General features: G+C 37.8%; 1 protein-coding gene across 1 annotated transcript in view; it reads left to right on the top strand.

Annotated features, from left to right (window-relative positions):
• Ercc6l2 (ERCC excision repair 6 like 2) overlaps nt 1-25133 on the top strand; it is an 82342-nt gene that overhangs the window by 47689 nt on the left and 9520 nt on the right. Inside the window, exons 13-17 of the mRNA XM_028781252.1 lie at nt 1363-1462; nt 4386-4538; nt 6039-6119; nt 7123-8245; nt 11440-11594. Coding sequence (XP_028637085.1) covers nt 1363-1462; nt 4386-4538; nt 6039-6119; nt 7123-8245; nt 11440-11594 — 1612 coding nt within the window. The remainder of the gene's footprint in view (nt 1-1362; nt 1463-4385; nt 4539-6038; nt 6120-7122; nt 8246-11439; nt 11595-25133) is intronic.

The raw sequence follows: 25133 nt of genomic DNA on the forward strand, positions 1-25133 counted from the left end.
TCCTCCTCCTCCTCCTCCTCCTCCTCCTCCTCCTCCTTCTTCTTCTTCTTCCTCTCTCTCTCTCTCTCTCTGGTCTTGGAACATTTTGTGTGATTTTGTACTTTCTATTTGTGTGTTTGTTTTTATGTCACGTGTGTGGTATGAGTATTTGTTCTTCAGGAGTGACACCTTGTTTCTTGAGATAGGATCTATCACTGACCTGGATCTTGCCAAAGTGGCTAGGCTTGCTGCCCAGCCAGCCCCAGGGATCCTCCTGTCTGCACCTACCCAGCGCTAGAATCACATGCACTTGCTACCACACCTGGGTTTTATGTAGGGGGTGGGATCAAAATCAGGTCGTCATGTTTTCATGGCAAGTACTTTACTGACTGACTTACCTCCCTCGCTCCTAATTCTGTATTTTTTCATGTATATCACTACGGCCTATTATCCCGCTCCCCCTCAGTGTGTTCCCCTCCCAGACCATCTCCTTCCACTCTCTAGAAGAACGGAGAGAAATCAAGGTATTTACCTATGTGTTGTAAAGTGGTCCCTTTATATTTATCTCTGCATAGTAGAAGACCCATCACTTGCAAGTCCCTGTTTGAGGAACCAAGAACCTGATGAAGTATAGGTACAAAATAATATGCATTCAAATTTCACCTGTGGAGATTAAAGGACAAGCATTCTAACACAAAATAATGGGCTACACACACACACATACATACATACACACACACACAGTATTTTCTTGTATCCTTTTCTGATTTTTTTTATAGCCCCTCTATTCCCTTCTGCAGAAATAAGGTTTGCAGGACTCAAAAGTCTTCTCTATGAAAGAATACCAAATATTAGTAGAATCTTGCCCCATTCACCTCAAGAACTCTACAGGTGTTTAGGAGTGTGACTTCATTCAGAGCATCCAATAAAGCCTGTTTGAGAAGTCATAGGGAACAGACCCATAGGTAACTACTGTGGAGAATCAGCATAGAGTGATAACTAGTGTCATGATTGATAACACAACCTGGTAGCTCAGTGATTCACTCAGACCTTGGAGATGGGTATCAGCTCTTAATGTCATCTACTTTTTTTCAATTAATTATTTTTAACAAGATTGATTTTTAGTTTGATGTTTGGGGGTACTTTTTTAATCTTTTTAGACCATTTTTATTAAGGTATAATTGGCACATATACAGTAAATTTGAATTACTTAATGTTTGCAGTTGCTAAGTTTTGATGATTGTGTACACCAGTGAAACCATCGCCACAATTAAGATAATGAATGTATCCCCTTTTGCCACAGGTTTCCTTACACCTTTTGTAGTTAGTCCCTCCTGCCCCCTTACAGTCTGTTTTAGTTGACTTACTGTTTTTAATTTTCAGAGCGTATAGGATTGGGCAGTGTAGAGATGTTAAAGTGCTTAGGCTAATATCCTTGGGGACTGTGGAGGAGATCATGTACTTACGACAGGTCTACAAGCAGGTAAGAATATGCCTCATTTGTGTAAGAAGTTAGTGTCTGTCTGTTTTTAGAAATTAGGAACAAATATAAATTTTAAATTTTTAAATTTTACCCTAGTATGGAATTTACTATGAGTATCAAATATACTTTTAAATATGCTTCTATAACATAGAGTAATTGTTAAGTTTATTGAATTTTACTCCTGAAAGCAATATTCTTAAAGCAATACCTTTTTTTATTTTATTTTTCTAATTTCATGTGTATTGGTGTTTTGCTTGCCTGCATGTGTGTCTGTTTAAGGGTGTTGGATCCCCTGGACCTGGAGTTACAAACAGTTGTGAACTGCCATATGGGTGCTAGAAATTGAACTGAGATCCTCTGGAAGAACAGCTCATGCTCTTAACCAATGAGCCGTCTTTTCAGCCCCTAAAGCAATAGTTCTTAAACCTTAACATACATTTAAATCACCTCGGGATTTTGTTGACATACAGGTTCTGATTAAGTAGGTCTGAGGTACAGCCCAAGATTGCATTTTTAACTAGCTCCCAGGAATGCCAGTTCTTAGTCCACTGATCACAATTTAAATAGTGAGGCACACATCCCCAAATGGTGAGCCAAAGTGTGGTATGTATGTGTGCCACCGATGAGTTTCAGGTGTGACATGTGTGCCACAGGTGAGTTTCAGGTGCTCATGGCAACAAGAATGTCTGAGCCACCTGACAGCCCTAACGAACCTCCTCTTTTCACTTCAGGCTGTTGTTCATATGTCACCCTCTTCTGTATGTGCCTAGACATGATTGAGAAGCACTGCCTTAGAGATATGAGATACACCAGAGAGAAGCCGACTGCAGAGACGCCCAGTATATGAGACTGTGCAGCCTGAGCTTCAGCTGCTGCTGCTTGCTGCTCTGTGTGTTCATCTGAAATCTCATTGGCTCTTTAATAATGTGTAGGATATCAATTTATGTTCCTTTTATGCCTATAAATAAACATTTATTCATTTAGAACTGCTCATTTGAGAAACTCTGGACTGAGGTTCAGGTTTAATTACAAGTATTAAATTTGAATTGCTCCCTGTATATTTGGCTGGCATCTATTTAAGAACAAACATCTGTCACATGTGGTGGTAGTTACTAAAAATGATCCAATCTTAAAACTCATGCTAACTTCTTCATTCTAAAAATAGGATTTACACAGCAGTTTGTGTATTTTCTTAAATCAGTTAGGTCTGAAGGAAACAATTTGGTTTATGGTCTTTGATATGACACAACTACTTGAGAGAATTTCTATTCTAGGTTAAATTCTAGCTCATGAAAAACATGAGGCTGTTCCTTAGGACCTCTTGTTTTGTGTACTGTCTTAGACTAGTCCTCATTACTGTTTCCTTAATCATGTGTTTTTTCAACCTATTATTACATGCATTTTACTTTTACTTAAATGGCTTATTATGTACTGCATAATAATATATAAGAAAAATTTCAGGAGACAGTGTAATTTAGTGTTTAGAACTTTATATGATATATACAAAGATAAGGTAGTGATCATATAAGGAAAAGATATAACACAGGGTTTGAAGATATATATATATATATATATATTGAGCCTCACATTCTTTGGAGAAAAGAATAAAAAGTAAGGAAAAAACAGCTATAATTATGTTAGAACACAGAAAGTTTCTCAAGGGTCCAGAAATTGTTTAGAGCGCTCTTAAAGACAGAAAAGAAAGAAACCCACAGAGACTCAGTCAGGGGCAGACTACCAGAAAATCAGACACAACTTTCTCCTTCTCATTGCAGTGTCAACCACTAACACAAGAAAGGACTTCTGGGCTTAGAGTACCAAGTGATATACTTGATAGATGCCTTAGCATGCACTCTTCTCAGCTGAGCACAGTGCAGTCAACAGTTGTCTGCTCCAAAGAGAAAGCAACAAATAGAAACACTGCATGTAAACAAGAAAGATACCTCACATTTTTTGCTGGTATGCACAAGAAAGTCACTCTCAATGCCCAGAAGTACATAACAAGCCATTTTAGGTAAAAGTACTTAGATTTTGGTAAAAGGACTTGGATTTATGTGCTATACTCATGTGCACAGACTCTGATAATCTGTGGTTTAAAATAACATTTATCCAGCACCTGTGCTCCTTCATTTGGAGCACCACATGCAATCAAGTTTGGCATTTGAAATTGTCTCCTCTTCCTGGATTACATATGTACACACATGCATACCATTTTATGTAGAAAAATTTACAGAAAAACAGCTCACAGAACTTCAGATTGCCCAAATTTTCAGTTTGGTAACATTTTCCATGTTTGCTTTCTCCTTCCTGAAGCTATTACTTTTCTTCTTTTTCTAGGCCATTTGAACTCATATATCACAGGGTTTCTCAGAGATCATGTTTACATTTTACATGTTTTCATTATGTTATGATAGTCAGCAGTGGCGAGTGCATTCGTATGGTGATGCTAAGATAGTATACATCCTTAATGACTAATTGTTGGTGTTCTTAAAACTCTTGAGGATGGCACTTCCTCAAGAAGTTTTAAATCTACAGTTAGCTTGGCATCAGCGTGTTAATTGTATACTTACTTTAGATTGTAACATAAAGTGATATAATAATTCTGCCAATATTAGTTTTTAATGTAATAATTTTAAAGAAAAAAGTGTATTCAGATATCAGCTTTCATTACTAAACATTTATAATAATGGAATCTTGATTCAGTGATAAAATAGGAAATGTAAAATGTGTGTTCCAATGAGGTGGCCAGATTATTATTATTTCCCCATAATGGCAACATCTGCAGGGAAATTAAAACAAAATCTCCTCCCTAAGGCTATTCAGCCAGCCCAGCTAAAGTTGTGTGTATGCAGGGAGTGCCAGGAAATTCTGACATACTGTTGGAGCAAACACTTCAAAACTATCTTGTATTTTTCTGTTATAGCAACTTCACTGTGTGGTGGTTGGAAGTGAAAATGCCAAACGATACTTTGAAGCAGTCCAAGGATCAAAAGAGCATCGGGGAGAGCTCTTTGGTGTCCACAACCTCTTCAAACTAAGGTCCCAAGGGTCGTGTCTTACAAGAGACATCCTGGAGGTGTGAAATTGTTCTGTGACCTGTTCAATAATGTTTTAAGTACAGTTTTATCATTCAGGAATTCTGAAATACAATTAGTGTTTCCTTTTCAGAGAAATTTCTGGTTTTCCTTATCTAAAATACATGTTTAGAATTTCTACATTTAAAGAAATGAGAAATGAATTGTACCTCAAAGCCAAAACTTACTCATGGATAATATACATGCATTATGAGTCCAATCTACATATGAGATAGTATGGCCTTTATGCCCATTTATAAACAGACAGAGTTGAGAGGGATTTATTAGTCTGAAAACAGCTGTTGAAATTGAGAACTAAAAAAATTAAGATTTTTTTTCCTAAATAAACAAAACTGTAAAATATGTTTTGATTAGAAGTTACAAAATACTCCCTGAGATGTACTCTCATGTCTCTGAGAGATTTTTTATTTTCTGTTCCCAATAAAAATTCCGCACCAATATTTCAAACTCTCGACTATGTTCATGCTCAGTACAGATGTTTCTTATTCTTAAAATGAGACACTTACATGGCTTTAAAAATTCCTTTAGTTCATTAATTTACCAGAACACTGAGAATATTGACCTGTTTTCCAGCTGATATTAGTGTGGAGATCATAAAGCCCTGGAGTATCATCCCTTTCCATCTCCTTACTACATAGATGAGGAATCAGACAAGGGCAGCTCCGGATTATTTCCCTTGGCTTCTGGGACTTTGTAGTAAAATTCTTAATTGTACTTCATTTAGTAAGCAATGTAAAGTTAAAAAAAAATTACTCCGTGTCTTTGAGCAATGCCAGTCTTGACGGAGGCGGAGGACATTCACACAGGGGGCGTGTACCGTGAGGGTTACATGTTGCTGCAGTAGTCATTCATGATGAGCACTGGCGAAGGTGTAAGACAGTCACATAATGGACATGTGCTGTCAGTGTTACATATAACGTCATCTCTGTGATCATTAAGGATGAGCACATGTGCGTAGAAAGAAGGCCTTTATTGTCTGTGTCCTGCTCTGCAGTGTCTACTGTTCTACATAATGACTGACTCCAAGTAGTTGAATTGCCCAGTAATGTTCTGTAGTAGATATGAGTAGCAAATGCACTAGTGACAGAAGCTGGGGCATCATGGTTTGTACACTCAGCATTCTGATGCTTGGATGTGGCGGTGTTATGGTGTACTCTTAAATTAGGTAAGAGCAGCTGATGTAGGCAGAATTCCTGGGCAAATGTTTGACACTTTTGTGCCTCCTAACTTCACAGTACTTTTAGTGAAATTGAACACAGGCACTAGTTTTCTATTCTGTGAAATTGTATGAGTTTCTTACTTAGAAAATGAGAAAGTGTTGTTTAGAATGCAAATCCTCTTATGTTTAGCCTGCCTTTGCTGGTTGGTTGGTTGGTTGGTTGGTTGGTTGGTTGGTTGGTTGGTTGTTTTGTTTTTGTTTTTGTTTTGTTTTGTTGGTTGTTTTTACCCTGTATTTATATTCTTCCTTGTGGGCATTACAGAGAGAAGGCCAGGTGGAAGCTGGCATCATGACAGCCACAACATGGTTGAAAGGGGAACCTTCAGCACAGAAACTAGAAACAGTGAGTAACCAGAAAATATGGACTGTGATATCTTTCCTTTACTCTTTTTTTCATTTTTCAGTATTAAAAAAGAGAAATTTCTAAAAACTCAGGGACACAAAGTGAATGAAATTAATTACTTAAAGTGATCAATATTCATAAAAAAACAAATTCAGGAGTAGTCAACCCCAAATTAAACACCTTGTGTGAGTAAACACACCAACATTATTATTATTATCATTATTATTTTACTAAAGGACAAGTTAAATAGAGAAATGACCATTATTGTATATCAAAACCATTCTGAAAAAATCAGAACAAGTATTGTATTCTTTGAGTCTGTGACTTTAGGGTCTCTTCACCAGTTCATGAGACCTGTGCTGTTAACAGAGGCCATTTTAGGTGTAAGATACAGGAAACATGCAGAAGATTTTTACGCTGCTATTCTTGCTGGGTTGTTTGTTGTTCTTGTTTTTTGGGCTTTTGGGTTTTTGGGTTTTTTTTTTTTGAGATTTAAATTGATGTGAGCTGACTGACCTTGAACTTAAGAAACTTATTTTTATTCACCTATTTTGTGTGCATACCAAGTTGGTTCCTGGGGATCAGGGTCAGTTTGTTAGGCTTGGTGATGGTGCCTCTCCCTCTGATCCATCTTGCTGGCCCAGGTTGAATTTTTTTTTTTTAATTTAGATAAACACAAATGTCAAATATTGGCAGAAGTATCATATAACTTTCCCAAAATCTCAACAAATTAAGCCTCAATTTTAGGGAACTGAAGGTTACCCTTAACGTGGGTTACTGTGAAAAGGGAGTTGGATATAATTTTGTAGCAAATATTCTTCTTGAGACAGGGTCTCATATAGTCATGACTGGCCTTTAATTCCAGGTAAAGTAGAGGATGATCTTGAACCCCTGATCCTCCTGTCAGTTTTTCAAGTCCTTTGCTTTTCTTACTACAAACATGCGCCACGGCATACAACTCTTCCTTCATGTTTTCTAATGTTTCTGTCTGCTTTTCATGTAGCCTAGAGACCCTGACTATCAAGAACCCACAGATGTTTGTGAGCTCTACAGTGACATCAGTGATGAGGAGTCAGTGGGCCCTTCTTTGGGAAAGACTGCTAAACACAAAGTCTCTGACTCTAGTAGAACTCCAGGCTCCTCAGCACAGCTCACTTTGCTACAGTGTGGATTCTCTAAATTGTTTGAGGCAAAGTGTAAGTCAGTCCAGGACGGTGATGGAAACTCTATCTCTAGTGACGACAGTTCTGATGAGCAGCCCATGTGCCTTTCAGCAGAAGCCAGACAGGCTGCTTGTCAGAAGACTTGGGACTCTGTTTGTACTTCAAAACATCAGAAATCAGATAACATCCAAACTCCAGATGAAAAATGTGTTTCTGATAAAAGCAAGAAGACTTTAGAACAGAATGTTTCTTCTGAATCTGTTGATGGAACAAAGGGTCACAATACAGCTGGACATCATTGCATGGGACAGAGTGACACAGAGTCAGAAGACAGTGATGTCATCTTTCCTACACAGTATCCCACTCAGAGAATCCCTAAGAACCATATACACTTAGATGAATCTGAAGATTCTGAAACAGAAAACCTTAAGAAAGTAAATCGTACTGATGGCAGACAGAACAGTGGCAGAGGAAGTGGACCAGTTTCAAATCTCTTGTGTCTTGAGAACATGACTTCAGAATCTGTTAGGAAAAGGAAAGGTGCAGATGATATTAGCGATGAGTCTGATGACATTGACATGTTCCCCAAGTCAAGAATAAGAAGGCAGAGAGCCACTGCTTCCTTGAAATTTAAGAGAAAAAAGGAAAACAAAAGGAAACTTGACAATTCTCCCGTTCCGGCAAAGGAAGCAAATCAAGTGTGTGCAGCTGGTGGAGACTGTAGCTCTCAGGTTATTGAGGAGTTTTCGTCCTCTGATGACAATTTATCTGTCAGCCACTTGAATTTCACTAAACTAAGTCACAGAGCAGAAACTGTAAAAGATAAAACCAGCTTTGTCCCCAAGCTCCCTGGCCCCGATAAGAAAAATAACACTTTTATACCAAGAAAACCAGCAAGCTTTTTAAATGAAAGAGTAGTTGTCAATCAAGAGCAGATATGCAACTCAATGGATAAAATATTAGGTAACTAAACATTCTGAAAACATTTCTCTACAATTACTACTGACTTGTATAGTCATTCCTTACATATATTGCCAAGGTTTTGTTACATGAATGTATATTCTGTGATAGTATAGTTTAGTCTTGTCCGCTTAGTTCATTTTATGTAGTCTGCAATCAGAATCCTCCTCTATCCTCACAGTACCATAGAGTTTACTTACAGTTTCTCTCAGTCTGCATTTTCCTCACCATTCGCAGCAGTCAGACATGCTTGATATCTGTATTACCTGTGAGTGAGCAGTATTTGTGAAACTTTTCAGTGGTCATATTTTTTGTATGGATGCCTTTATATTATATATATATATATATTCATATAAATTTATATTTATATATTTTATATAGAGATATATAAATTATATATATATAATTTGTCTGTATTCTGAGTCCATATTCTCATGTGCAAGTATAGTTTCCTCTCGGTCTCTCAGGAACATTTGTGCTGTTGTTAGTTACTTGTTCACATCTCTCCATTGTTCAGATGTTCCTTCTTTGTTGCCTGTCTTGAGAACTCATCACTCTAAAATTATTTTTTCATTTAATGTTTTCATTTGTTTGGATTTTTTTTTGTCTTTATCTTATTTCTTCGTGTTTCTTCTAGATTAATCTTCATTTCCAAAGAACGTCTTCTTAATGTCTAAGTCTTTTTGAGACATTCCGTCACTCGTTTCTAAGTTATTCTGATTGTGATTTATATTGTTAATCTGTGTCTTCTTTCATGTTCTAACCTTGTTTAACATTGGCTGTGGTTTTCATCTGTTTTTGAGCCCTTCATTTCTGGCAAGAAATGTCTCTGCTGCTTGGTCCCTTTTTTCCTGCTTATTGTTGAATCCTACTCTTCTGCCCACTCTGATTACTCCCCTGCCCCCTACCACCTGCCTCCTGCCCCATCCTCCCTGCCCCCTACCACATTGCTTCTCTCTGCTGGGCTCCGTTTGGGCAGGAGCACTGGTTAGTGGGTTAGTGTAAGAATTTATGTAGTAAGCTTGCTAAGTGCCTCCTAAGGCCTCCTTATGGTCCCCTCAACTCTGGTGAGCAGAAGCCTTCCCAGAAGCTGCTTACCTCTGGGTGACCCTTTGTGCCTTCTAATTCTCTCAAAATGTTGCTCCTGTTCTTAGGTCTGTCATATGCCACACCCTGTTGATTTTCTCTTCCATAACACAGATGCTTGATACTATATAGCAGGGTTCTTAACCTTCCTAGCGCTGTAGCTCTTTCATATAGTTCCTCATGCTGTGGTGACCCCCAACCATAAAATTCTTTTCATTGCTACTTCATAATGTAAGTTTGCTACTGTTACAAATTGTAAGTATCTATTTTCCAGTGGTCTTAGTTGACCCCTGTGAAAGAGTCATTTGACACCCTTAAGGGTTATCAACCCACAAGTTGAAAACTGCTGTTTTATAGTTTCTATTGCCAGATTGCCTCCACTTGGTTGTAATTTAGGGCTCATGGGATGTCTTGTCATCTATTTTGTTTTCATGTGGTCCATAGGTGTCTACTTGTATTGTCTAGTTGCTATTTGAGTTCACTTGAGGATTCTGAGGAAATGAACAACCTCTGTTCAGACTGCTTAGTGATCATTTTAGTATTACTTTACAAGTGTCTTACTTCCCATAAATCATGTGGACAAATATGAAATAAGGTGCTACAGGTACCTTAATTGTTAAATGTTATTTATTTAAATATTAGGCTTTCTATTATGGTTAAGATTCATTTAAATTTTTCCTATGATATATATGTATATTTTGGTACCAGTTTTAACTCAGTACAGGATTATCACTGGTTTGTTTACTAGAGTGAAATCAGAGGCTTAAGGAATTGTTACAGTGCTTTTAAAAATTATTATTTGAGCCTTTTAGCTGCAGGTGTCAGCAGTTGGAAGTAGTGATATTTTATGTAGCATGTAGGTGTTTTCCTGATAACTTTTAATTACATTTACATGACGTAGCAGTATCTTGTGTTTTGTGCTTGGTGATTACTGGGTAGTTCAGGGCTAAGACAGCAGAGTGTTGAGGTCATTGCCAGGGCTGTTTGAGGGATATTTTACAGGCCTCAGTTCTAGCCTACTCTTTTATGACCACAATTTCAAAATAAGTTATTAGAGCCTAGAAGCAAAGCAGTAAAAAAAAAAAAAAAAAAACCCAGCTACTTTTAAAATCTCTTTTAGAGAAAAGCTATGAGTTAATTTTTTTTTCATTTCCTAAAAAGCACTCATCTTGACATTCTTTGGGCATGTGTACAAAAAGGACAAAATACAAACAATAAAACTAGTCCCACCGATCAAACACAGTTCCCTGATCATAGACTCCATGCTCCCTTCCATCAGTGCCATCAAGTACTTTTTTTAAGGAGCAGATAAACCTAGGCCCCTTCCTTAAATGCGGAAACATTTTGAAATTTACAAAGAAGAAAAAATCTATAGAGGACCATTAACTATGATTTGCACAGACAAACCTCTATTTCAGATTTAAACTTAAAAATTGTTACTTAATCTCAGCCGGTTTCACATTGATTAAAGTAGAAAGTCATTTCCAAGTTAGCCTGGAATATTTGAACTTCTTTTCCATTTACTTTTGAAAACATTGTGATAGTAACAAAAATTTGTTTAAAGTTTAAAAATAAAGTAAGAAGTTAGCCATGATGATTTATACCTGTAATTTTAACAACACTCAGGAGACTGAGATAGAATTGGCATGAATTATAGGCTATCCTGGGCTACAGAGTTATTAGCCTTAGTCTCAAGAAAACAAAAAAGGTAATAATTTTAAAGTAAATGAAGTATACCCATGTGTCATGGTGGGCAACTTTAATGCCACACTCTTTAATCCCCACTGGAGATTCAAGAGCAGGTGGATTTCTATGAATTCAAGACTGTCCTGGACTGTATAGTGAGCCCCAAGCCAGCCAGGGAGACAAAGTAAGGCACTATCTGGAAAAAGAGAAGGAAAGTGAGTGGGCATGCATGCATTCATGCATAGCTAGGAGGCTAAAGCAGAAGAATCACAGGTTTGAGACTAGCCTGGGCTACATAGCAAGACTGTCTCAAAAAATAGAGGAAATAACAAAATAGGTATTTCCTGTTCTTAGTGGGCTGTTGATAATTAGAACCCTATTGCTTCATGGTGATGAATTAGATGATAAACATTGTTGCCTCCTAGATGGTGTTCAGGAAGTGGCATATATCCACTCTAATCAGAATGTGATCGGATCAAGCAGAGCTGAAAACCACATGAGCCGGTGGGCAACGCGCGATGTGTTTGAGCTGAAGCAGTTTTCCCAGCTCCCTGCTAATGTGGCGGTTTGCAGTTCTAAGGTAAAAAAAAGTTAGTTTTTATCTTGCTTCTCACAAAAGTTTATCAATAGGGTCCTCTTTACACCCTCAAAATAGCTGTTAAATCTGTTAAGAGACACACAGCTAAGTATTGAAAAGCCATATGACATAATAATTGCAATCATAGAAGATGTTTAGGACTTGTGGTGGTTTGAATGAGAATGGTCCCCAGTTGTTGGGACTGTTTGGAAGGATTAGGAGATGTGATTAGCCTTGTTGAAGGAGGTGTGTCACTGTGGGCAGGTTCTGAGGTTTCAAATGACTCTAACTATCCACAGAGTTCTTTCTTTGCCTTTGAATTATGGATCAAGATGTGAGTGCTTAACTTCTGCCTACCTTAGCCCTTGCTTGCCTCCCTGCTAGCAGCCTCCCTGCAGTGATGGTCATGGACTCTAACCCTCTGAAATGCTAAGCTCCAAATAAACCTTTTTTCTTTCATACATTGCCTTCATCGTGGCATTTTATCACAGCAAAGAAAAGTAGCTAAGACAAATTAAATGACAAATCTAAATTAAAATGCCCAATAATACTGAGTTGACTAATAGTTTCATTTTTTTTATGTCCCCAAATTCAAAACAACCTGTAAGGGTTGTACATATTAAATCATAACCCCAAACTACTACTTCTTCTATGAAAGAAGAAAAATATAAATTGAGCTTCTTCAGGTTTTTTGTTTGTACTGTTTTATTTTTTTATCTGAAAGATACATACACAAGATTCTAGGCTTTTATATTGGCTTTTATGAAGGATTTTCATAATGTTAAAGTAATAAATCCTGTGGATTTTTCCTATTATTTTCATATATATATATTATTTTTTGGTTTATATGTGACCATTTTCATCAAAGGCTTTTAAATATGTATTCATTGGTGTATTCATTTAAAAGCTTACTGTTTATTGTTTTATGGGTAGAAGCTAAAAGTACATGTTGCATATAACAGTGATAAAATGTAATGTTGCTTTTAAGGATGAAGAAGGGGGAAATCCCTCTGAACTTTCCAGCTGTCTTCATTAGGATTCAGACTGTCTTAACAATAAAACCAGAGTGCAAAGTAAAACTCATGACTACAGAAATATGAATTTAAAAGTTAAGGATTGAGAGAAAGGTAGACTATAGATAGATAGAGCAATATATTCTACTTAGCTATCTCTTTTTTCTAAGTTTTAAGATTTATTTATTTTATGTATATGAGTACACTGTAGCTATCTATCTTCAGACACACCAGAAGAGGGCATCAGATCCCATTACAGATGGTTGTGAGCCACCATGTGGTTGCTGGGAATTGAGCTCAGGACTTCTGGAAGAGCAGTCAGTGCTCTTAACCATTGAGCCATCTCTCCAGTCCCAAAATAAGTCTTTTTTTTTAAAGAAGAAAATTAGACTTATGGGAGCTTCCTGGGTTTCTCCTTGAGTTAGTTGGATTGCAGACTGTAAGTCATTATAATAAATTACCCTAATATATAGAGATATTACATAAGTTCTATGACTCTAGAGAACTCTAATACACAGCCTTTAGCTAACCTGCAAAGAAATATATATACAAAATGGATTATATAAGAAGTAATTGGCACTCAGTACTAGACAACTTCTGTGATCCCTCAGAGTTCCTTAGTATTTTTAAGCTAATAATTGATAACCAAAATAACAAAAACAGAATCTACTTTTAAAATTAACCCATGTCTTTAGGAAAGGCCTAAAATACACTAACTTTTTCATGTTTCTTCTTGATCCTTATAGTTTATACTTATTTTTATTTGTAGAACATTTTATAGATGATGTAAACTAAAAGCTCTCTCAAAATAAATTTGTAATTATGCCTTCACTATTTGATAATACAAATTATATGAAATAGTATGCAAAATAAGAACATGTTTGCCTTTTCCTTTTTTCTGAACAGGATTTCTCTGTATAGCTATGGTTGTCTTGGAACTCAATCTGTACACCAGGCTGGCCTTGAACTCACAGAGATTCACCTGCCTTTGCCTTCTGGGTACTGGGATTAAAGGTGTGTGCTACCACCACCAAGCAAGCATGTTTTACCTTTAATTATATTAGCTTTATTTTTCTTCTCTTTCCTCCCTCCATCTCCTACCATGCCTTCCCCACTCCCTGTCACATTGATGGCCTCTTTTTCTTTGATTATTGTTGAATACACTGTGTGTGTGTGTTTGTGTGTGTGTGTGTGTACGCGCCTTTATTAGAATCAGTGTGTTCTTTTATTATGTGGACTGTATCACCAAACTTCACCGTACCTGTGGTGCTGTGTCAGACTCCACTGTACCTGTGGTGTGTGTGTCACAGAACTCTACCTGTGTTGACGTGTGTCACCGATTTCACTTGGCCTGTGGTGTGTGTCACACAGTTTAGCTGCACCTGTGGTGATGCAGTGCCTCCTTTCTCAATCAGCTGTGTGTCCTCAACTTAAGTTTACTTAAAGTTTTCTGAAAAGAATGTACAAAGACAGCATTCAATTAAGGATTAATCACTATGGCAACAGAGATATGGTGACTAAAGGAGGAGGATATATTCTCCCGAGTTTCCTGCCAGCTGTCATAGTCAACCTCTGCTCCTGAATCCAAGCCAAAATATAGACTGTGACCAACTCTAAGAAACTATATCTGTATTTTTATAAATTGGTACAAGTATCAGACTATAAAAGAAGACTTAATCCCCTGAATTGGATGACAGACACTTGGCACTCCTGCCAGCTTTTGACAGAAAAATAATGGGTTGCTTTGTAGTAAAACCTGGATTAATAGTAAAGCCTTCTTTATATTATTGCAGTGTTCTGTAAATGAGAGAACTAAGCGAGTTGTCAGGCTGTGGTGGGAGTGTCTTTTTTATAACAATGCAGATTTAAGTATTGTTGAGAATACTGTAAACGCAAAATGTTGTGTTAGCAGGAACTTTTCTTGTATATGTGTTAGACTGACGTTTTGTAGATTACTTAAAGCAGGGATTTGTGAGCTTTGGTGGGTTTGATTGCAGTGTGTTTATACAGCTTGTATAAGGAGGAATGGACTGTTTAGCATGAGCACATTGTTGGGGAAAGAGCACATTCTGTAATTCTACGTTTCGGGATACTGAATTGTCAGTGGTATAAAGTAATTTACTATCGTAGGAGGTAGTCGAGAAGGTAAAGTTTATGGTTTCAGCATATTAACAGAATTAACTCTTAGTAGGATTTTTCCTTAAGTCTATTTATTTTTATCTCAATATTAACTTTATATAGGTTTTTCAGATAGCTTTTTTTCCCCCAAGTAACAAATAGGATTATGGTTTCTAAGATTCCTGTGTATATGCATGAGGTTATGGTACTATTAGCATGAAAGGAGGAATATTGTCGGTAACATTCTGTTCCACAAAAACAGTGTCTTATCTAAGTGAAGAATACTCATTTGTTAAGCAAGAGAAGGACAACCCAGTGCTACTTATACACATAGTCTTTCCTTCTTACAACTAGGGTCCAGGACAACCTGTAGCGTTCTTCCTCTTGATGTCCAAAACATATACACCTCCCTGCAAAAAAGGTGCTGAAATTACTCAGAACATAGACTTTGATTATCGTAATTATGATAATTGCTTAACAATTACATGAGGAGTAAACTCTTCTGTGAATCTGTATAATTATCTATTATTAATTTTTACTCATTGTACCAATAAGGCTTTTAGAATACATTAGAAGCTACCTGGTTAATTTTATTAAGAACCTGCCCTGAACTATGGCTGGTTTACCATGAAAAGGGATAAAGAAAACATACATACATACATACATACATACATACATACATACATATTTTTTTAAGAAGCTACAAACTTAGCTAACATTGGATTAGAAAAACAAAAGTAATTTTTCTTATTAGGAAGTGTTACAATTCTAACTTTTTTCCTAGCTGGTGATCCTTATTATTGTAGAAAGAAACTGACTTTGAGCAACTTCTTGGTTTAGATAATTATAAGATTTTAATAATTTGCAAAATGTCATTTCTTCAGATAATGCCTTCTGGTAATAGGTTAGAAGTTCAAAGGTAAAAAGCCTCATTGAACTCTTAGTGATTCTATCTAGTGGTGCACTAAGGGATGATAGCAATGGACAGTGCTTTTACAGGCTATATTTTATCCCTCTGTGAAAACCATGGTATCAATCAGACACAGACACTTAATAGAAACACCTACTGCCTTGTCATCTAAGAACATTGCCTCTGCAATGAAATTCTGAGTTATTGTATAAATGTAAATTTTGGGAAATGATCACTACATTTCAGTTTGAAGAGTTTTGGGGAAGTATATCCACACATTTTACTTATTTTTAAAATGAGAGGCTAAGGGTCTCCTTCAGGCCTCAGAAATGGCTGTCAGCTTCCATCCTGTGTCCTTTCTCACTGTCTTTTCTTGTGTTTTCCTTTTACTTCCTTTGATCTCTGCTTCAAAGTTTCAGATTTGATTTTCTGATGGATGATATATTAATCTTATTTTTCTAATATATCTAATTTTTGAAAAATCTATTCTAATTAGACCTATTAAAAAAACAAGCCAACAACTAGATTGAATTCATACTTCCTTTTTAAAAGACATATTTCAAGGAATTAAACTCTGTCTGGACTCAAGAAGTTCACCATGGGTTGGAGATATAGCTCGGTGGAGAAAGAAGTGATTGGTGTATACACATGAGGCCTGAATTTGAATCTCCAGAGCTCATATAAAACCTACTGTAGTAGCAAATGTCTGTAATCCAGGTGCTCCCATAGAGACATGGGAAGTGGAGATCAGAGCATTCCTGGAAGAAGCTCATGGCCAGTTATCCTGGGCTTAGGCATATCCATGAACATACACATAGCTAACAACAAAGAAACTGTGCTTAGAGATAAAAAGGTTGTCCTCTGACCTCCAAACACCACACACATACAATAAGCATGACAAGACTATAAAGAGTATCAACTCTACCAAAGATATTTTGGCAAAGGCGTGATTTTACTTTTTCTAGACATTGTGATGGTTAATGTTAGTTATCAGCATGACTGTATTAAGAGATGCTAAGAAAATTAGTACTCAGCCTCTGGTGTGTCTTTGATGGTATTTCCAGACAATTGATATGGAGATTGGTAACCTGAAGGGGAAGATCTGCCTTCAACAGGACCTGAACTGTGGCTAGATGAGAAAGCTCCCTCATGTCCTGACTTAATCCTTCCTAAGTGGGTACACTGCTGTTGCGATTCCCAGTGGCGATCAAGATGTTGGCAATTCTTTAGCCTTTGAATGCCAGCTCCCATCAGCGACTCTCCAAGGGGCTTCCAGACCTTCAGCTCCTGATTGGAGCTGCTTCATTGATCCCTCTTGTTCTAAGGTTTCTAGCTTCTTAGACTAAGCAACTACTGCATTCTCTGTTTTCTCAGTTAGGGATGGCCATTGTAGGATTATTTAACCTTTGTTTACACAAGGCAGTGTAATAAATCCCTTTGTGTGTGTGTGTGTGTGTGTGTGCGCGCGCGCGCGCACTCGCCTGCCTGCCTGCCTGCCTGCCTGCCTTAGTCTTTTCCTTTGGAGAACCTGATTTATGCTTGTACTTTTCCTTTACCTAGAATACCATTCAGCTTTGCATTTATATCTTCCAATCTCTCTGCCTTCCAAAATATACCACCACAAATGTATCATCTCTCTTCCCTAGGTCTCCACTAGTTTCTCCCTCAGCTGGAAATAAACCACCCTTCCTTATCTCTTCTTTTTAAAAATTAAAATATAATTACATCATTTCCCCCTTCTCTTTGCTCCTTCCAATCTCCCCCATGTACTATTCCTTCCTTGTTCCCTCTAAAAATTATTGCCTCTTTTTCTCTACTTGTTACTGCTACACACACACATATCACACACATGCATGCACACACACATGCTTACAAATATAAATACAACCTCCTTATTGTGTAATGTTAATCATATGTATATGGTTCCAGAGCAGTAGCTTGGCTTTAGAGACCCATAAGAGGTTATCCCTGGGGAGCACAGTTTTCCTGTTCTCAGCATTCTTTAGGTGCCTATAAGAAATAACCTTCAAATAAGCTCTAAGCTTAGATTTTCTAAGCAGAATGTATCTCTGATTCAGTTTTAATAACCTAAAATGTTATTTTACCTATAGTTCTTATCTGAATAAATACTTTTTCAAAAAATTTGTTTAGTTTTGTCAAGGTCCAGTGGCTTCAGACACTGTTTTGTTCTTGAAGTGTCTATCTTGTTGTTGGATATAATTGGTTTGGTCTGGTTTTCAGTAAAGGGGATAAATTCAGGACCTTTGCACTTGATGAACAGGTACACTCACCAAGTCTTATACCGGCCTGTGTTCTAAACATTTTACGTGGTTTGAATCATTTTTCTATGAACAATTTTACAATTTTCCTGGAAATCACCTTACTTAAAGATATCCCTGAGTGTATACAGACCAAGGTCTTCTGTATAGATGAGAAATTGTGATATTCTGACACATATGTTTTGGGTTTGGTCACTGTTTGGCTCATAATGCCATCTCCAAAGTGGGTTCTAGATACCTGTCTTCCACAAACACTTTTTTGTCTGAGGGCCAACTTAACAGAAATTCTGACTTAAAACCTCATTCCAGAAGGGTCCTGTCCCATCCCTAGAGGAAGAGGATATGAAGAACAATGAGACAGATAGGCATTGTTGGTTTCCCCATTCAGCCTGCTAGCGATTATGCCTGTGCAGTAAAATATCCATAAAACCCAAGGAGAGTGGGTTTTGATCTTCTGAATAGCCGAGCATGTGGAGGTTGCTGCAATGTGGCACACCCAGAGTAGGCATGGGTGCTCCACACCACACACCCCCACAAATTTGCCTCCGCATATGGCTATAGTATTTGGAATATCCTTTGAGTAATAGACTAGTGAGCAGAAGTGAGTGCTCTCTAACAAGCACAGCTGTGCTAAACTGAGGCTTGCAATTGGCATCTGGAGTCAGGGAATTGCTAGTCTTGGAGAGATGGTACCAGAATTAAACTAGAGGATATTAAGTGCATGCTAAGTGCTGCTTTCTAGTACCAAAAATCCCTACACACTGAGAACAGAACCCTTTGTATGGACTATAATGTGAGACCAGAGGGAACGCACTTTGCTTAAACATAGAAATACTCCCAGATTTGTGTGGAACCCCACACCTGCAACCACACCTAATCTGCTGGCTGACCTTCTAATTCACATTTCTCAATGCTGGTCATCATTGCTGATGTGATGTGAACTTACTGTAACTTGACCTTGTGTGTAATCTGTTCCTTATGTATGTTACAAGGCTTGAGGATAAAGACTACAACATATATTTCTAAACATGACCACCACCACTTAGCAACAGCAATAGAGACTGGATATTCAGCAAACACTTGTTACTGATAATCCCACATTAAAATACAGCATAAAGCAGATCCCTATTATCATTTTTACAGTTAAACTCCTTCGGCTCAGCTGCTCAAATCAAAGTGCTCACAGTGGCAGGGAATACAGAAGGATTAGTCAGGTTTGAGCACCATGCATGCTGGTTATGCATCATTGTTGGTCACAGTGCTGGCAAAGGAAGGCTGCTGAATAAAGGAGCATGTGGAGAATGGAGTAAGGAAAAAGGCCCTGCCTGTGTGTGTGAAGTGAGGACATGACTTCATCCTCTGTCTCCCACAGTTCTGTGAAATTTCTTCATTTTTTTTAACATATATTTAGTGTGTGTGCTTTACCATGTATGCCCCCCCACCGTGTGTGTGTGTGTGTGTGTGTGTGTTAACATGTACATGGAGCCATGTGTGTGTGTGTGTGTGTGTGTGTGTGTGTGTGTTAACATGTACATGGAGCTTGAAGGAATCGGTTTTCTATTTCTACCATGTGTGGTCTGGGGATTGAACTCAGGTCATTGGGTTTGGTAACAAGCACCTCTGTCTATCTGCCAGCCAAGTTCTATGAAGTTTCTTACTACAGAGTCAGTAGGGAGATGCACATCTATATAGTGCCAACACTCCAGAGTCTAATGCAGCATTGTAAGTTCAATACCATCCTATGCTGCATGCTGAGTTTTAGGCTAGCCTAGAACACAAAGAAAGTGAGAGATCCTGTCATTAAAACTAACACAAAATAAGGTTTAGATTGCAGCTACTGTACCTCCTTGGGGGAAAGGAGCTAAAGTTGCCAACCTCAGTCCCCTCTTCCTCCCACAACATGTTTGTGTTTTTAATCTGCTTATGTTTTCAGACCTGACTGTCAGTTTTAAATATATGCAGAAAATGTGACTTCAGTATGTATTTGGGTTGAATCCTCTAACCAGTTAGTTTTTTTCCTAGACAGTGGTTTAAAGTTCAGGAGTAGCTTCTAGCCTTAGGTTTTTGTTGAATACAGAGACCTAAAGTATGATAACATTGCATAATTAATTTGAGTATTTTTCACTGTTGCACAAAGATCGTTAAACAGTTGTATCACTTTAGGTCCAGCTGCCATTTGCATGCATTTTCTTTCACTGTTCTGTCTGTTCTGAAAGCTCTCCCAGTTCCTTGCATTGCAAAGATAAGCGATTTATGCCTTTGTATGTGCTTACAGTTTGGCCCTTAACCATAGAGATCTCTTTTTAAGTCTTTTGTTTGAACAGATGTGTAAACAAAACATTGCTGCTTCAGACTTCACAGTTGAAGGCTTGATGAAAACAGAAACTGAAAGAACACTTGATTTGTATTCTTCATGGCATATTTGGTGTGATCAGGATGATGGAGGGGCAGGGCCACACATGATGGTGACCTTAGAGTATGCTTAGTACTATTTAGCCTTGGGAACAAGCTGTAGGCCCCAGACTTTCCTGGCATAGGCAGACCCCTCATTCATCTTAGAACCAGCATTCTGAGTTTAGCCTTCTACCATTATGACTTTCCACTGCCTTTGAAAATCTCCCTTTAGTTCCAGTTTGCCATTACTGATCAAACCTAACCACCTGGCTTTGAGGACATCAGTATGGCTGATATGTCCACTTTTCTTGTGTGCTCTGAAAGGACCAGCTCCATAGCTAGATCCATTCTTCATCTGCCTAGTCAAAGATATCAGTAGTTCCTGGTAGCCTGCCACAGACAGGCTATCCTGCCTGTGCACCACTGTGAGCAGCCTTTCTCTGCAATGTGTAGGATGAGGTGAGCTGGGGAGATACTGTGTACTAGTTATGAATGTGGTCCCAGACTTAGTCCCAAGAGAGCTTATCTATAATACCTTTTCTGTAAAATAGAAACTAAAGGCTTGTCTTAGTTTGGATTTTTTTTCTGTGAAGAGATACCATGACCACAGCAACTCTTACAAGAGAAAACATTTAATTGGGGCTGGCTTACAGTTCAGAGGTTTAGTCCCTTATTGTCATAGTGGATAGCATAGTGGCATTCAGGCAGACATGGTGCTAGAGAGTTAGCTGAGTGTTCTATATCTGGTTCTGCAGGCAGCAAGAGTAGAGAGAGGGTACTGGGCCAGCTTGGGCTTCTGAAACCCCAAAGTCCAACCCCAGTGGACACTTCCTCAGACAGAGCCACACCTCCCAGTAGTACCCCTCCCTATGGGCCTATGGGGGCCATTTTCATTCAAACCACAACAAGGCTCTTCATGATTATCTTCAAAAGTTGGCCTCATGGTGGCAAGCTTGTATAACCACAAGGCTGAAGCAAAAGTACCCAAGTTCAAGGCCAGCTTGGATTTCATCATTAGTTTTAAGGCCTCCTACAGCTACACTGAAAAACCTTGTGTTTTTTAAAAAAGAGACAAAAAACAAAACAGAAAAAAAAAAAAGCAGTTCTTCACTCTCCTGGATTTTAATCTCTTGACCCATTTGTTACAGGATGTGGTTATGAGGGCCGTTCCCTGTCAAGTTCTCATTTCTATATAAGAGCCTTTCTTTAGCAGCTTACCTCCAAATTTATATTTCATTTTAAGTAATGTTAATAAAAGGAGATTTGTTTGTTTGTTTATTTGTTTATAAATATTCTCTGAACTATACAGGGCTGTTTTCTAATATACACATTCCACACGTGGCCAGATAAACAGGTGTCATCACAGCACTGTGAGGTAGATGGACCTCTTAACCCTTTCATATTGAAAAAGCTGTAGCTTTCCTTTTTTTAGTTGAGTCTGAAATACAAAACTGTTGTTTGAATAAAAGTAAGGCCCCTTGACTTAGGTCTATTGCTTTGATTACAGATCATGTACTTTACTAAAGGAATGAGGGCTAGTGAGACAACTTAGGCAAAAGCCACCAACCCTGGAACCTTGTGATAGAAAGAATTGACTCCAAAAATTGTCCTTTGACCTCCACACACATGCTTTGGCATGTGAATACAAAATAAATAAATGAATGTAAAAATAACATTAAAAAGATAAGATCGAGATTATCCAAGGACATTTGATTATTTCATATTGTTACAGGATGATAAATGACTTTCATGCTATCACCGATGTAAGCCTGAAACTATAGTAAGATGTGAGTTGTTCAGAATTATGGCTGATAAGACAGAGTATGGATTCATTTATTTTCTCAAGTTTTGCTTTGGAGATTTTGTGTGCTTTTCCTCCCTATTTTATCTTTCTAAGTGGAAAAGGGTTGATTTGCATTACTCTGAGTTTCAGATTTACAGAGTGTACAAAATGCATAAGATTCAACTGAGCATGCTCTTATGTAATGTAAGAGAGAAGGGAGGGTACACAGTGAACATATCTCTACACAAGTGCCTTCTTAGTTACTATCCTCACATGTGTCTTTTATAATTTAAAAATCACAAGTCAGGAATATTTTCATTATTCGGCTTTAAATAGCAGTTTTATGTTTTGAAGCACATTTTATAGGTAAATCAGAAAAATCAGCAGTGATTCATTAGCTTTATCAAAGCTATTGCAAAGCAGTTATTTATGGAGTTTTTGAAGTAAGCAATTTCCAAATTTAGTGTTTAATCATTGGTAGATAGGAAGACTGGTTTGGCCAACCTACGTTAGAACAATTGTCCTTTGTAGAAGTGTTTTATATAGACTAACTTTTATATACTGAAGTTGAATTTGAATAGCAATTATTTTTGTAACGACAACACCGTATTTAAAGTTTTAGTGATATAAATAAGACTAGGATCCACATAATTAGCTTAGCCTACTGTTTACCTTTTGTCTTAATCTAAAATTCTAAAGGGACAGGAGTTTTCCCTTATTTTCCCACTTTCAACTGAGTGTTTGATGTAGACTCCTCATGCCCAAAGAAGGAAGAGATATTACTTAGTGCTTATTAATTACAATTATTACTTTACTGTCCTGGTAAGTTCACTTTTATGAGTAACTTCCTGATTTTCAGTATATCTTTTCATCAGATTTATTTAACTTTGTGTTTATATTGAGGAGTGGTTGCTCCATTTCTTAAATTTGTATAGTAAGTTTTATTTTTTAACAAAGATTCTAAAAGTTAGATTTGATATTTTTTAATGTAGATAATATAGTGAGCATAACTAACAGTGCTGCATAATTTACCAAGTGATTGGCTGTTGGAAGTGTGATGTTTTCTAAAGTAAGAGTTTAGCAGAGATTCTCCTACTCAGTGAGCAGTAAACAAGGGTCTTACTTTCATAACTCCTTTCTTAGTTTTACTATAACCATACTTAGAACTCAGAATTTATGTGGAATGGCAGCTTCCAAACCATTAGTATGTTAGTACCTTCACCTTGAGAAAGTACTTCAGTAATGAAATGTTTTTATTAATTTTTCTTTTGAGATGATTTAATTTTCTTTTTCTTTTGATACAAGGTTTTGTTGCATAGCTCAGGCTGGCCTCAGATTCACAACCTTCTACCTCTACTCCTGAGTACTGGAACTACAAAAGTCCATCACCTCAGCATGCCCAGCTTCAAGATTAATCATCTTCCTCCTCCTCTTCTTCTTCCTCCTCCTCCTCCTCCTCTTCTTCCTCTTCCTCCTCTTCTTCTTCCTCTTCCTCCTTCTACTCCTCCTCTTCCTCCTCCTCTTCTTCCTCTTCTTCCTCCTCCTTTTCTTCCTCCTCCTCTTCTTCCTCTTCCTCCTCCTTCTCTTCCTCCTCCTCCTCTTCATCATCATCATCAGTTCATGTGTTTTCTATGCGTATCTGATACACACAGAGGTCAGAAGATGGTATTAAATCTCCTAGAACTGGAGTTATGGATGGTTGTGAGCCACTTTGTAGGTGCTGGGAATCAGGCCCCCGGTCCCCTTCAAGAGCAGCAAGTACTCTTGTCTACTGAGCCATCTCTCCAGTCCCCTATTCTTGATATTTTTAACCAGCTGCCTTAGTTACTTTTATTGTCACTCTGACAAAATACATGACAGAAGCAACTTAACAGAAGACAGATTTTGGCTCAGAGCGTCAGTTGTCATGGTGGGAAGGCATGTCAGAGTTCGTGGCAGCAGAAGAGTGTGGCAAGTCAGGAAGGGGGGGATCAAAAGCAGGGCCAGGCTGTAACCCTTAAGGCGAGCCCTAATACTCTATGTCTGTCAGCAAAGCCTACATTCCAAAGGTTCCACAGCTTCCGCAGACAGTGTCACCAGCTGGGGACCAAATGTTTAAACACATATGCCTGTAGGAGCATTTCATATATAAACTGCAAAAAAAAAAAAAATTGGAGAAAATATTAGAGATGCCAGGTTCGTGTCTGTAATTCTAGCATACAGGAGACAGGCAAGGAAATAGGAATTTAAGATTAGCATGGGACTTATATAATGAGTTCAAGGCCAGCCTGAGCAAATACTGAAACAATGTCTCAACCAATTCACTAATCAGTAGAAAGGGGAATAATTATGGCTGTGCAGAAACAGGCTTTTGCTTTCTTCCTTCACCTTTTAATTGCAAAGTTCTCCATCCAGTTTTAACACAGTGATCCAGTTGTTTGCCTACTCTTCCAGAGAGGAAACGTGCTTTTAGCTTGCCTCCTCTCTGTCCTAATGTTAAAGGAGACAGTATTGCTCTTTAAATTCCTACTCTACTTTGTTCTAGAGTTTTAGTGTTATCTCATTGTCAGTATGTTATCCATACTTTCAGCTCACATGATCTAGAGTTGTTCTATTCTGGCCACACATTATCAGTGCAGCTGAAGCTTCATGGGCATTAATTGCCCATCTCAGCTGTTATGAAGAGTTCGCTATACTACTTTGTGATAAAACAGTGAAGACACCTCTATAACAAGAACACCAAGATGCTTATAAATTAATTTTTCAAAAGGAATATGGATTTTTAAAACTATATAAATGGAGCTGTATAAACCAGCAGTTCATAATTCTTTCTGCTTACATATACTTTAAGGTAATGATAAAACATCCTAGGCTCTTCTGTCTAAGAGATGTGTGGATGCTCACATACACACCTTGCAAATGGAGCTTCAAAAGGCTCAAGAGTACCTTTCTCTGTGGTCCCAGAACCTTCATAGGATCAGTGGACACTGGCAAAGGACTCTTAGTAAGAAAAAGTCCCCTAATCTCTAAGATTCCTGCCAGGGCCAGACTCTGGAGCTCATTAAT

Source organism: Grammomys surdaster, unplaced genomic scaffold (assembly GCF_004785775.1).
Source record: "Grammomys surdaster isolate TR1022 unplaced genomic scaffold, NIH_TR_1.0 375, whole genome shotgun sequence".
Classification (NCBI taxonomy): domain Eukaryota; kingdom Metazoa; phylum Chordata; class Mammalia; order Rodentia; family Muridae; genus Grammomys; species Grammomys surdaster.